The 14,435-nt window shown below is 42.0% G+C and overlaps 1 protein-coding gene across 4 annotated transcripts in view; it reads left to right on the plus strand.

Annotated features, from left to right (window-relative positions):
- The window catches only part of OTOGL (otogelin like), a 141,543-nt gene that overhangs the window by 14,798 nt on the left and 112,310 nt on the right, over positions 1–14,435 (plus strand). For all 4 annotated transcript variants that reach the window (XM_054027238.1, XM_054027247.1, XM_054027256.1 and 1 more), the window contains exons 11-16: positions 1,807–1,913; positions 3,870–3,995; positions 6,104–6,212; positions 6,479–6,525; positions 8,385–8,530; positions 9,224–9,347. In XM_054027238.1, the coding sequence (XP_053883213.1) occupies positions 1,807–1,913; positions 3,870–3,995; positions 6,104–6,212; positions 6,479–6,525; positions 8,385–8,530; positions 9,224–9,347 (659 nt within the window). The remainder of the gene's footprint in view (positions 1–1,806; positions 1,914–3,869; positions 3,996–6,103; positions 6,213–6,478; positions 6,526–8,384; positions 8,531–9,223; positions 9,348–14,435) is intronic.

The following is a 14,435-nucleotide window of genomic DNA, read 5'->3' on the forward strand; positions in this document are numbered from 1 at the left end:
AGACCTTGTGAGATCATTTGAATTAGAAGTGATTATCCCCTCATGTGTACTGAAATTGAATAATTGACCAAGCAATATACCTCTGCTTTTTCAATAAAAATGATATCACTAACAACTAATCTTAGTGACATCACTATCCATGTTATTTATTTATATCTTTTACTACTTTATTTACTTTCTGCTTTCCTATTTATTTATTTAAGTGGGTACAGAAGGCAATCAGTGCAATGAATTGAAGAAACTCTTGCTTCCATTATACTTCAATATGTGACAAATGACTGGTTTTTCTCTTTTGCTTTGCAATGGAGATAGCAAGATACAGATTTACTAGCGTCATAGAGTTTAAAACCAGAAGGGACCACTCCATCATCTAATCTGACCTCCTATAGACCACTGGCCACCAAAACACCTGCACACTAAACCCAACAACCAAAATTAGACTGAAGTAGACATAGGAGACTAGATGATTATGTGTTACACACAGACAATAGGAAGTAGCAAGGTGCACCAGTGCCTGGGGCCCCCTGCAATGGCAGGGAAATGATTAGGTGAGAGAGATCTTGGGTCTAAAAATGTTTTCACTGAAGCCAGTGGAAAAACTCCCATTGACTTCAGTGGTAGCAGAAGCCAGGCAGGATCTGAATCTTATTTGTAATGCCTATTTACATTTCAGTGACTTATTGCACCTTTTCTTTTGCAATGGAGAAAAATGGAAAGCAAACTTTCAGGATGGCATTGAGTTAATAAGGCAATATGCAGGAGGCTTTGTGGGTTCTTTTTGTTTTTTTGTTTTTTGTGTTTTTTATCATTCACACCTGTGATGTGAATGGTGTGATTATTCAAAACTTTGAGTGAAGTTTCTGTGTCCCAGGATCTCATTAATTTAGGCTTATGTTGCTTATAAAAGAGAACTCTCATCTTGTGGCTTAGTGTCAGGTTAAGAAGTTCCTTCTGGCACCATAGTTTATATGCCAAGTCACTCTTTCTATTAAGACTCATTTAATTGGATTAGATGAGGCAAGCTGGAGAGAGACCGATCACTGTGGAGTTTTGAAATGGTGACTTTGTAACAGGTATGTTGAAAGCACCAAAACACACACAATGCGATATAGTCTTAAAACTACTAATTTTGGAAACTTGTTCTTGTGCTGAAAGACAAATTAACCCTGAGACTATATATTATAACCTTTCCTATCTCAGAGATGTCTTGTTATGACTAGTCTATTTTGGTACAAAGTCCTTCACAGTGAACATCCGTTAACTTCTCACTTTAAAAAAAGTGACTCCTGTCCATGGAATACCTGAGCACAACCCAAATATTAATGAATGTATCCTTTGAGCAACCTGATGAGGGAGGGAATATTATTCCCATTTTGCAGACAGGGAAGGGAGGTACAAAGAGTGACTTTGAGCAAGGCCACACAAGAAGTCTGTGACAAAGCCAGCAGTAAGACCCAGATTTCCAGACTTGCAGGCCATTGCCTTTAGCACAGGACCACCCTTCCTCTCACAAATTGTTTCTATTAATGAGCATTGCTAATCTTTTGTAATAAATGTTACTCTTTCTTTGTTGTAACGTTAAAATAAAGCAAAAATCGTTTGTCGGGTCAAATGGTAAAAAATGCAAAAGCATAATCAGTATCCCTAGTTTCTTTTTTAAGTAATGCTATTTAAAGTCTCAAAAACGGTAACCCCTTTTAACTGTGCAAGGCCAACTCTGTGGAGAGTTCTATAATGTCACATAGCAGATATTTATGAGTATTAAATTTAGGATTTAGTGATGACAGGATTATTTTACCGCTTCAGAGTGGATGATGATGAAACTTACTGCCGAGCAGTGACAGAGTATGCTAGAGCATGCTCACATGCAGGCTACCCGGTACGGGACTGGAGGGAGGATTTTCCTGCCTGCTGTAAGTATCAACTTTTTAATATTTAAAATGTTTTATTAATTTTTCCAAATACACCAAAATAGCAGATTCAACATAATACATAAAGTAAGCAAAAAGGATTAGGATTAAAGGAGGGGAGGGAAAGAGATTGATCTATCTTCAGGGTCAACCTTAATCAGAGACCTCTAACAAGTTCAAATTACTTGGAATTTTTTGGAATGCCAGTCGTTCATTAGCTGCAAGGTCAGCCTTATCATTGAGCCAGGCATCGATGTTTGGTAGGGATAGACTGTTCCATTTTTGCAGGATTAATTATTTTAGTGACCAAAGCTGCATATTGGAGCCATGCCACTAGGTAACCTCCGTGTACAGTAACTCCTCACTTAACGTCCTCCTGCTTAAAGTTGTTTCGAAGTTATGTCGCTGCTCCATTAGGGAACATACTCGTTTAAAGTTGTGCGATGATCCCTTATAAGGTCATTTGGCTGACTTTACAAGGGAGCATTGCACAAGTTCCTCTTCTCCGCCTCCTCCACCTCCCCCTCCCTTCTTCCCTCCCTCCCAGCGCTCCCCCCGCCGCCAAACAGCTGTTTGGCAGCACTTAGGACTTTCTGGGCGGGAGGAAGGGAGCGAGCGGGCAGGGCCACCCGGAACTCAGGGGGTTTAGGGGCTGCAGGGCCCTGGCCTAAGGGGGCCCCTGGCCTGCAGCTCTAACACCCCTTTCAGAATGCGGCCCTGCGAGCATGGGCCAGAGGACTCAGGAAGAGCAGGGGCAGCCGTGCAGCCAGTGGCCCCATCCCTTTCTCTTCCCCTGCCCTACTCCCCCCTTCCCCACTGTCTCTTCTCCCCATCCCCCTCCCCTCAGCCCCGCCCTGCCCCCCTTTCCCTGCCCCCGGTAGGCACTCAGTCTTGTACAGGAAACAGATGGGCACTAGGACCCAGAAGGGCAACATCCAGCTGCCGAGGTAGCAACCTGGAGCAGTTGCTCCGTTCTGCTCCCCATCCTGGCCCAGCCAGCTGCCTGGCTTGCTCTGCTTGGCCTACCTCCTTTGGGGGAGGCACAGTTTGGGATGGGCAGAGCCCCCACCCCCCATAGGCCGAGCAGAGCAAGCCCTGCAGGGCAGCTCGGTACTTGTTGAAATCGGGAGGGGGGGGGAGTGGCACATGACCTCATGTGCCCCCCCACACCTTACCTCTGTTGGGGGGGGGCAATGCCCCTCCTGCACCCCTTCAAACTACCACCATGGTCTGTGTGGGGACCACTATATTTGGAAATGTGACTTTTGGTGAATAAGCTGTAGTTTCAGGTCTATAGTTGCTTTTTTAATGTTAGGTACAATTGTATTCCATTGAGTTGGAGATAGTAATAATTGGATACAAAACTAAAGCATATTTAAGATTTTTTAAAATGTTATATTCTAATATATGCAGTGTTGCTGTGGTCATGATGGTCCCAGGATATTAGAGAGACAAGGTGGGTGAGGTAATATCCTTTACTAGACCAACTTCTGTTGGTCAGAGAGACAAGCTTTCGAGCTACACAGACCTCTGCTTCAGGTCTGGGAAATGTACTCCGAGTATAACAGCTAAATACAAGGTGGAACAGATTGTTTAGCATAAGTAGTTAACACATATTTCAGGGGACCATTTAAGGTGAAGTGGCCCCATTAACATCTCTCCAGTCATAGGGGAAAATAGAATAGAGACACTGGATTTATGGTTTATTACAGCATTCTATAAGCCCCCACTTAATTCCCCTCCCCCCATCATTCCCCTCCCCCTTATGACTGGAGAGGTGTTAATGGGCTTTTAAAAGTAGATTTATGTAACAACAATTAACTATACCAGAAACATTGCACAACTATTTATTTGGTAAGATGTGTTGTGTTTCAAAAAAACAAATTACTGATGAAGGTTTTCTAACTTATAAAGGAAGCATAATGCACTAATGTCCAGTGTAATTTGTACACGTTTTAGCTGAAAAGTGTGAAGACAGTTTTGTCCATCGGGATTGCATTAGTTGTTGCCCCCCAACCTGCACATTTGAAAAGGATTGTCTTGGCAGCAACCTCCATTGCTTAGATGGCTGTTACTGTCCAGATGGTAAGTATCTAATATTGTCACAGGACATATTAACATTAAATTAATGCCTGACAACACAACTATAGTGTCATAGACTGTATGCTTAGAATTAAAAATCAGAAAAAATGTATATTTTACATACGTAAGCTTCTATTTTAGTTTTCATATATATCCATACTTTCTTTCCTCCTGCCAATGTTTTATGCATTGGTTGTATTATTATATTCTTCTAAAAGATCATTCAAAATACAGTGCAACTGTGAATCAGACCATATCAGTTAAAACTTGGGTGAGCTATACAAATAAAAACGTTGCATGAGTGTTAACTAGTGTATCTGAATTTTTCCTAATTGTTTTGAGTTTTTTAAATAGTGCAGATATTTTATGCTGCGTTCAGGAAGATTACCTTCCTTAAAGCTAGACTCAACAAAAGACAAGATGTTGGACTGCAGGGAACAGCCCTGCAATGAACTGTGTGACCCCACCAGTCTTTTCCATTTCAAATTTGTATGGTTCTATGGGATCATTGCGGGTATTGTACATGGCATGCACATTCAGGGTGAAATTCGAGCTGCTTCAAAAGACCTGCTCAAAGACCTCCACCACAAATCCCCCCAGTAAGCCCCTTTAAAATTGTAAGTGGTGCACCTTGAGTGGACACCTTGCTTTGGGGTGAATTTCATTCAGTGCTTAATTTGTAATGAAAGAGGGGCTCAAGCAATTAGGTGCCGGGTCTCAAACAATTTTTTTACATTCCTTACTGATGCAGCAAGCCCTGAGGTGCCAGAGCTTTGAACTGCTACGCCTAGAAGTGCCAGGACACACATTAAACACTGATTTCACCCTTTCGCTGAATTGAACTTTTATGCTGCAGAGTGAACAGTGGAGCACAAGGATGGCCCAGCAGTTGAGGCACTGGTCTGGGATGTGGGAGATTCAGGTCAATTCCCTCCTGTACCATGGACATCCTGTGTGACCTTGGGCGAGTCACTTAGGGCAGGTCTATACTACAGGGTTAAGTTGACCTAAGTTACGCAACTCCAACTACATGAATAACGTAGCTGGAGTCGACATAGCTTAGGTTGACTTATTGCAGTGTCTATACCACGCTGGGTCGATGGGAGAAACTCTCCTGTCAACTTACCTTATGCTTCTCATTCTGGTGGAGTACTAGAGTTGCTGGGATAGTGATCGGTGGTCAATTTAGCGGGTCTTCACTAGGTGACCCACTAGGTGACCCAGCATCGATCCACAGTAAGTGTAGACATGCCAATGCTTCCAGGAACAGCATGGTCCCGCCACCTTCTTGACACTGTCCCCACTGGTGTGCTGTGCATGTGAGGTCACACCATGTAGAGCAGTGGTTCTCAACCTTTTTCTTTCTGAGCCCCTCCCCCCACCCCTACATGCTATAAAAACTCCACGGCCTACCTGTGCCACAACAACTGTTTTTCTGCATATCCAGTAGATTAAAAGACTAGGGGTAGCAAACAGGGAAATTGCCCAGGGCGGCCCTGTGAAGTTAAGTGGCTTGGGCTTCAGACCCAGGCAGCAGGGCTTGGGCTTCAGCTTTCTGTCCTGGGCCCCAGTGAGTCTAATGCTGGCCCTGCTCTCTGGTTTATTTTGACGGACCCCTTGAAATCTGCTCGCGGCCCCCTAGCAGGCCCCGAACTTCTGGTTGAGAATCACTGATGTAGAGGACACTATTTTAAAGGGTGAGCCACCCTGCCCCCACTGGTGCAACCGTGCATGAATGGTCATGGTGGGGTGGGGTGAGGGTGAGGGTGGGGATGGCGTGGCACACTCTTCAAAATGGCACCCTGCATCCATGATTTCATATAAAATCATGCCTGGTTTTGTCTCAGTACTGGACAGGGAACAAACCATTTAGAATCTGGACTGTCTGGCTTAAAACTGGATGAATGGCCTGCTTTGCCTCAGTTCCCCATCTGTACAATGGGGGTCATGGAGAGGAGACGGACACTGCTGGGATAAAACCACCCACTGAAATATCATGAAAATGGTGTCCCTATGACCAAGTGAACATACAGAGTGAACAGCAGAGCCCTAATATTCTTATCTTGTTTTCAGTCTTTTTTTTTTTTTTTTTTTTTTTTAAACAAAAATAGGTCTCGTTATGGACAATGGAACTTGTATCTCTGTGTCAAATTGTCCTTGTATTTATCATGGGAAAGCCTTCTCTGCCGGCTCAAAAATTGAACAAGAATGCAGTCAGTGGTATGTAACCTCTAATCCACTCTTTCCTTTTTCATGTATCCGTTTGCCTATATTTAATTCACTGTAGGATGTTTACCAAGTTAAATTACATTTTTCAAGGCTATTCTATATCTGTATCTACAATCCGTGTTCTGTATCTAACTAGAATACAGAGAAAATCTATCCTAAATGAAGTATAAATTTGTGACATGTCTGAAGACTTACAAAATCAATTTTTTCTAAAAACCTGAACAAAAAGCATGTTCTGTGTTTTGTGCTTTATTTAGTACTTGTACCAGTGGCATTTGGAACTGTACTGAACACGACTGTCCAGGTAACTGCATTTTAATTATTCCTATCACCAATATAGGGATCACCAGCGATCTGGGGCTCAGAGTGGATCACAAGCTAAATATGAGTCAACAGTGTAACACCGTTGCAAAAAAAGCAAACAGCATTCTGGGTTGTATTAGCAGGAGTGTTGTAATCAAGACATGAGAAGTAATTCTTCCACTTTACTCCGCACTGACTAGGCCTCAAATGGAGTACTGTGTCCAGTTTTGGATGCCACATTTCAGGAAAGATGTGCACAAATTCGAGAAAGTGCAGAGAAGAGCAACAAAAATGATTAAAGGTCGAGAAAACATGACCTTTTTAAAGATTAAAAATTGGGTTTCTTTAGTCTGGAGAACTTAACAGTTTTCAAGTACATAAAAGGTTATTACAAAGAGGAGTGAGAAAAATTGTTCTCCTTAACCTCTGAGGCTAGAACAAGAAGCAATGGGCTTAAATTGCAGCAAGGGCGGTTTAGGTTGGAAATTGGAAAAACTTCCCAACTGTCAGGGTGGTTAAGCACTGGAATAAATTGCCTAGGGAGGTTGTGGAATCTCAATCATTGGAGATTTTTAAGAGCAGGTTAGACAAACACCTGCCAGGAATGGTCAAGATAATACTTAGTTCTGCCATGAGTGCAGCGGACTGCATTAGATGACCTCTTGAGGGCCCTTCCAGTCCTATGATTCTATACCAAATATGTGGCCCAGAAGCTGCAAAAGATAACAGAAACAGATATGCATTAGGGGTTTGGGATGATAATAAGCAAACAGGAAACATTAAAGAAATGGATGCAGAGAGCAATGATTAGACCACTGGTATGCTGATTATCTGACCATATCATCCTACTGTTACCTTATGCTTCCCCCAATCTTTTTGTTGTATCCCCCTGCTGTCTCTTGTCTTAGACTTCATGTTCTTCAGGGCAGACACCATCTTTCTATTGTGCATGTACAATGCCTAGCACAATGGGTCCATGATTGGCGCATCTAGATATTATCATAATACAAACAGTGATAAGAGCACATCATCCTGGTACTCAGCTTACTCTGCGTAGAGCAACAGGTTAATTTTAAGATAACAGGCCTCATTTTTAAAGCCTCCATTGCTTTGGACAAAGTTATTCAACATCTATTCAATAACTCTTGTACCTCAGGGACCAAGATCTCCCTTGACAGTTACATTTCATAGAAATGATAAAACTCAAAATCAGGAGGTCAGATTCATGAAAGTGGGAAAGAGCTTTCCAGGCAACTGTCTCTAGACTATGGTGCTCCCGGTGGAAGGATAAGAATGACTACCTACCTAACCTCCTTCAGAATGCAATGCATGACTCATTCCCTTTTAATCTATCCTTCCCACAACAGCAACAACTAAGAAAAGGAAAATAAAAGGGAGAAACATGCTATCTCTGCCTCAGTCTGACATGCAGAGAAAAGAGGAGGAAAAGTATTCCAGGAACCTCGCGAGAGGTAGTGGGGGGTGTGTGTGTGAGGGGGGTGCAGAATATAGTCTTCTTGTTGGGCTTTGTCTTGCATTAATTCTTCTTATTTTGAAGGGGGAGGGCACTCAGATACTATGGTGACATGTGCCTGATTAGAACCTAGGGATGCTGCACATGTAAAACTGCATTTGATGAGGTGGTTTCTGATGGAAATGTAAGATGTGATACTTCGCATGCACTAGATGTGGCACCAGACATCATGATAGCTAGATAGATTTAAACTAGGCAGGATAATGTGCTTGAGAATATATGGTAGGGAAATGTTCCTGCATTGCCTCTTTTCCATCTCCGACTTTATGATCTGGCTCTATGCAAATGAACTTTCCTATTTATTGAACGTTGTTCTTTCTCTCAAGCTGAGTGCACCATCGTAGGTGACTCTCATTTCACAACGTTTGATGGTCGTCATTATACCTTTCTTGGGATTTGTCAGTATATTCTGGTAAAAGGCACTGGGAAAGACAAATTCACAATCACTTTACAGAAAGCTCCATGTGATCAGGTAAGGTCACACTTGAATTTGAGATGATAAATGGGTCATAAAAAGTTCAGGTAATCTTACATAGCCAGCCAATGTAAATTAACTAGGCAAGCTTAGTAGTAATAATGTCAGAAATAAAATTGAAATAGTTTTGCTGCTTTTTACATTGATGAGCTAAATATAGTTTGAGCATGATCTGTGTTTTATTTCAATTACCACTATTGCCCTTTGTAAAATTAATTGCTGCCTTTCTGGAATTAAGTCAGCAGACCTTTTCATTCATGCATGATTACACAGGTATCTACATATTTGGTTACAGCCTGAGCAGGTGTCTTAGACAGAAAAACACTCTTACTGACAGGACTGATAGGTTTAATATACTGCCAGCTAGGTAAGAGAGATTTCTTAGCAGTCTGAGACACTTATTTGTTAATTTATAGGATATCACATTCCTTGGAACACTATGTTTAAGAAGTTCACAAAAATATTAAAACGTTAACTGCCATCCATATCAATTTGTGGCTGAAGAGTTCAGGATATGTTATTGGTCTGAGTTAACAGCAACCTTAACTTTTAATTTCATTTGTTTTGAAAAAGTTAAATACTTGACATTATTTTAACATACCTTTGAATGAACAAACTGAAATTTAATTCAGTGTTAGTAAAACACTCTTTGTATCTTTCTGTCTGTTGATAAAATTCATTTTCACTCAGAACCTCGACCATGGCTGCATCCAGTCTGTAACACTAGTGCTTGAAGATGATCTGAGTAAACAAGTGACTCTTACCAGGGATGGTGAAGTCCAAACTGGCCCTAGCCAGGGTTTTAACTTTAATGGTAAGAAAAACATGGATTAGAGTTCACATTCTTGCCTTCATATTTTCTAATGCTTTTTATTATACTTTTGTACAAGTAAATAATTCCTTGGAAGGCCCAAACCATGAAAGGTGCTAAGTACTGTTAAAAGACTTAACCTTCTTAATTTTAATAACCTATGGACTGCTGCGTATACTTTAGAAATAATTTATGTAGGGGTGGGGAATCCCTGTGTTATACTTCCAAGGACACCTACAGATGTCAGCCATTCTGATTTTTTTGCCAGATCGTCCTGATGCTAAAGGGATGGTCCTACTTATTCTTGGAACATGTTGCAAGCCAAAATGCAAACGAGGCACAACTTGGTTTAATGGCATCTGCATGGTTTGAGAGCTAAGAATGCATGAGTCTTGACTCTGATACTGATTTGCTGTGTGACTTTGGGAAAGTTAGTTCACCTTTTTGTCTCATTTCCCTAACTTTTAAAACTGTGAAATATTTACCTGCCTCAGAGGGTTGGTTTGAGGATTAACGAGTGAGAATCTAAGGTTGAAGCTAGCATCTGATTATGTCCACTTCTCAGACAAACTTGTTAAGATGTTTGTGAATATGTATAAATGAGTTAGTTGCAGGTCTGGACTTACCATGAGGCAAACTGAGGCGGCCGCCTCAGGTGCCAGACTGTTGGGGGGGTGGGGGGCGCCACTAGGACCCAGAGTGTAGAAAATTGTGTCTGCTGCTGGTGCATATGTATTCTCTCTGCTCTACATGCACAGAGATGGTGGAGTGCTGTGCTGGAGGAAGGAGGGCACAAGAGACATAACAGGCAGGCGGTAGAAAAGGTGAGAGGGAATAACAGAAAGCAGCAGGAGCTGCAGGGAGAGAGAGGAAGAGAAGGAGCCTCTTATGTACCTCTCTAGCACCCCCAGGAGCCTGGACTAATTAACACCAGCTTCTCAGGGAGCTTCCTGTTTCCTGCTGCTTCCCTCAACCCACTTGAGGAGAACAGGCAGTCAACTGAAGTAGTAGGAGCCAGTTAGGTCCTTAAGACGCTGATATTTTCCCTCACTCAGGCCCTGCTACCAGCCTGCTTATTTGTCCCCTTCAACTGAGTGTTGAGAGCCACTATAGCTGGCACAGAACGGCAGTCATGAGTGAAAGAAGAAAACGCCCCTCTAGGGCAGCATTCAGAAAAAGAAAGAAAGCAAAGGAAGCTTTTCTATCTAAGCAGGAAGGAGCTCTCCTGAGATACATAGACACAAATGTTCACGGTGAGCCCTCCGGCCCCAGTGAGGATGAGAGTGGTGAGGAGATGCCTGATCTTCCAGTTAGTCAGAGTGCAGGTGACTTGGCAGCTACTGCAGCATCCATATCTCCATCTCAAAGGGATGTAACCATGCACATTCCTGAAGAAAAGTGTAGATCAGAGAAGAGGGGGGTGGAGGAGCAAGAAACAAGCTGCTGCTCAGTTTAGTTCCTGAAGTCTAGATGATCCAGGACTGCGGACCCACTTGAGCAGTAGACTGAGGGACTTCCTTGTACTGCATGGGCCACAGCAAGTGAAAAACTTCCTGTTCCCCCAAAACAATGAAAATAGAAGTTTCCATCCAACACATTATTGGCGTGAAATCCCCAATGGTGACAAAGTGGAGAGGCCATGGCTTATGTACTCAAAAACCCAGAATGCTGCATACTGTTTTTGTTGCAAACTCTTCCAGTCTAATGTTCCAGCCACATTGGGTTCTACAGGAACAAAGGACTGGAAAAATCTGGCATGCCATGAGAAGGCAGCAAATCACCAGAGAGCATTCCATAGGTGGAAAGAGCTTGACATGAGACTAAGGTTAAAGGCCACCATAGATGATCAGCATCAAATGAAGATTGCATCAGAGTCTCTTTACTGGCAAAATGTTCTGAAAAGGCTCATTGCCATTATGAGAATGCTTGCTACCCAAAACCTAGCACTGCCTGGCACTTCAGATCAGCTGTATGTGCCAAACAATGGAAACTTCCTTAAAATTGTGGAGCTGATGGTTGAGTTTGATGTTGTACTCCAGGAGCATCTAAGAAGAGTCACCACCCAAGAAATGTACACACACCACTACCTTGGAAAAACAATTCAAAATGAGATCATACCAGGTACTGGCAACAAAAGTCAAACAGAAGATTGTGGCAGATCTGAAGTCAGCAAGATATTCCTCTGTTATTCTGGACTGCACACCTGAAATCAGCCATACGGAACAAATGACTTTTAATGGTGCGTTTTGTAACAACAATAGAACCTAGTGAAATGTCCCTGCAATGGTGACTGTCAGAGAGTATTTTCTAGAATTTATTGGCATTGATGATACTATAGGAGCTGGTTTGACAAATATGCTTCTTAAAAAGCTGGAAGATATGGGAATTGTGATAGCTGACATGAGAGGTCAGGGCTACGATAATGGTGCCAACATGAGAGGAAAGAACAGAGGAGTGCAGACACGGATCCGAGAGTTAAACCCTCGAGCTTTTTTTGTCCCATGCAGTTCTCATTCATTGAACTTGGTGGTCAGTGATGCAGCATCAGCTTCTCATGAGGCTGCTGAATTTTTTAATGTAATTCAAAGCATCTATGTATTTTTTTCTGCATCAACTCATCGATGGCAAATTTTGAAGCAACATCTGGGAGCTTCCTCTCTGACACTGAAACCACTGAGTGCCATGTGATGGGAAAGTCGAGTGGAGGCAATAAAGTTTATCAAACACCAAATTGGGAAGATAGATGATGCCATATTTGCCATTATGGAGGATAATGCTATGACAGGAACTGTTCTTGGGGGAACAGTGGCAGAAGGAAATGGAATCACCAGAAACATACATAACTTCAAATTTCTGTGTGGCTTAGTGTTATGGCATGACATACCGTTTGAAATAAATGTTGTAAGCAAGAGACTCCAAGATGTTGACCTTGATATATCTGGAGCAATGGAACAACTGGACAAAGCAAAGTCATACCTACCGTCTGACCGGTCAGATGAGGGATTTCAAAACGTTCTGAAGACTGCACAGAAGTTGGCAGAGGAACTTCACACTGAAGCTATTTTCCCATCCATTCAAGAATACAAGAGTCACCAAAGAAGAAGACATTTTAATTACGAGGCATGGGATAATCTCGTAAGAGACCCCAAACAACAATTCAAAGTTGAATTCTTTAACCAGGTGCTAGATTGTGCAATACAGTCAGTTGAAGAATGTTTCATGCAGCTCAAGGAACACAGCAGTATATTTGGGATGTTGTATGATATTCCAAAACTCCTCACTATACCTGAAGAAGACCCACACCAGCAATGCAGGACACTAGAGACAGTGTTACACATGATGACATGCGCAATATTGATGCGAGTGATTTAGGTGATGAACCGAAAGCCCTTTCAAGATACATTTCAGCAGGATCAAAGGCTGTTCTGGAATATATGTGCACAAATAAGATGACCACCCTCTTTCCAAATGCTTTTGTTGCTCTGCGCATACTTCTAACACTTCCTGTAACAGTTGTCAGTGGAGAACACAGCTTCTCCAAGCTGAAGTTAATAAAAACACATCTATGTTCCACAATGACACAGGAGAGGCTGGTCAGCCTTGCAACCATCTCAATAGAGCACGAGCTGGCCCAGATTGTGGACCTTCAGGAAGCAGTTCAAATCTTTGCAACCAAAAAGGCACAGAAAGCACCACTTTGATTATTCAAAAAGATAAAAATGCCAGTGTTTACTATGCAGACAAGAAAAGTTACATTTGCTGTTCATGTGTTTGAAAGTTAAGTGTTACTTAACATTTTTGAACAAGGCATTTTAAGTTGTTAGTTCTCCTTTATTGGGGTAGGTAGCAGAGCAGTACCATGAGAGGAGTAGAACAGGAAGAAGGCAGAATTGAGACCTTTCAAAGTTTTGGCCCAAGCATGAGGGCGTCATTTGAGCTTCCCACCTCAGGTGTCAAAATGTTGTGGGCCGGCCCTGGTTAGTTGGTTTGGGAGGAAACCCCTCAGCAGAATATTTTAATTATCAAAGACAAATATATGAGGCAAAGAATTCAAAAGTTAAGATGACACTTAAAAAAAAAAAACCCACCCCAAAACATTAAAGCTTAAGCACAGGAAAGTTTGGGAATGTAGTTAAGAAGCTTTACCTTTTTAGCCTCACTACCTTGTGGAACATCCTTGTAAGGTACATATTTGTCTATGACAGATATCTTGGTATTACAGCTAGGACATGTTATTAAACCCTGGTTAACTGGGTGTTTTGGCTATTGGCTAGGAACATTTTAAAGTCTTATACACTGAAGTGTTTTGTCTGAAGCTGCAGGCATCTTAAACCATTTTCACTGCAGTTATACAAAAGAGTATTATGTAAATTAGCTGCAAAGGTATACTGGGTTTAAGATGTCTGCAGCTGCAGGGAACCCAACCACTATGGATAATAATTGGCTACAATGATTGTAAAATTTCCATTGCGCACTATAAGGGTTTTATTAGGAAGGTGGACTTGGTGCTGGATAGGGCTTTTGTTTGTATATCAAATGTAGTAATAATAATTAATAAGAAAGTTATTAGGTAGCATATTCTATATAAACACTGCAATGCACCTTATTGACCTCTGTTAATTAACCTCACAACGCCCCTGTGAGTCAAGTTGTAGTATTCCCATTTTGCAGATGAGAAAGCTGAGGTACAGAGACTGAATGATTTGCCCAAAGTCACACAGGGAGTCTTTGGCAGATCTGGAATAGATCCATATTCTCCCTTGACTCTGTCCTCAATGGAACTGTCGTTCATCTCACCAGAGGCATGATGTTGTTGTTGCTGTCTTGTCAAAGAAGGGAGAATAGTCTCTGGTCTAGTAGCCGACGCGTACAGGAAGGTGATGCATACATTTTTATGCTGATTATGGTACACTGTAATTGTGGCATCTGGTTCATTTTGTCAATGTTGAAGATGTGTGTCACAGGGTTTGGGGGTTGTGTCACCATGTGCTCTACAGCCCTGGGTGTTTTAAAATGTTTTGCTGCTGTAGCTTCCAGCCTGCAATGCTCACAGCTAGCCTACAAACATGCAGGTCACATCCTGAGAGAGTG

Source organism: Malaclemys terrapin, chromosome 1 (genome assembly GCF_027887155.1).
Source record: "Malaclemys terrapin pileata isolate rMalTer1 chromosome 1, rMalTer1.hap1, whole genome shotgun sequence".
Classification (NCBI taxonomy): Eukaryota; Metazoa; Chordata; order Testudines; family Emydidae; genus Malaclemys; species Malaclemys terrapin.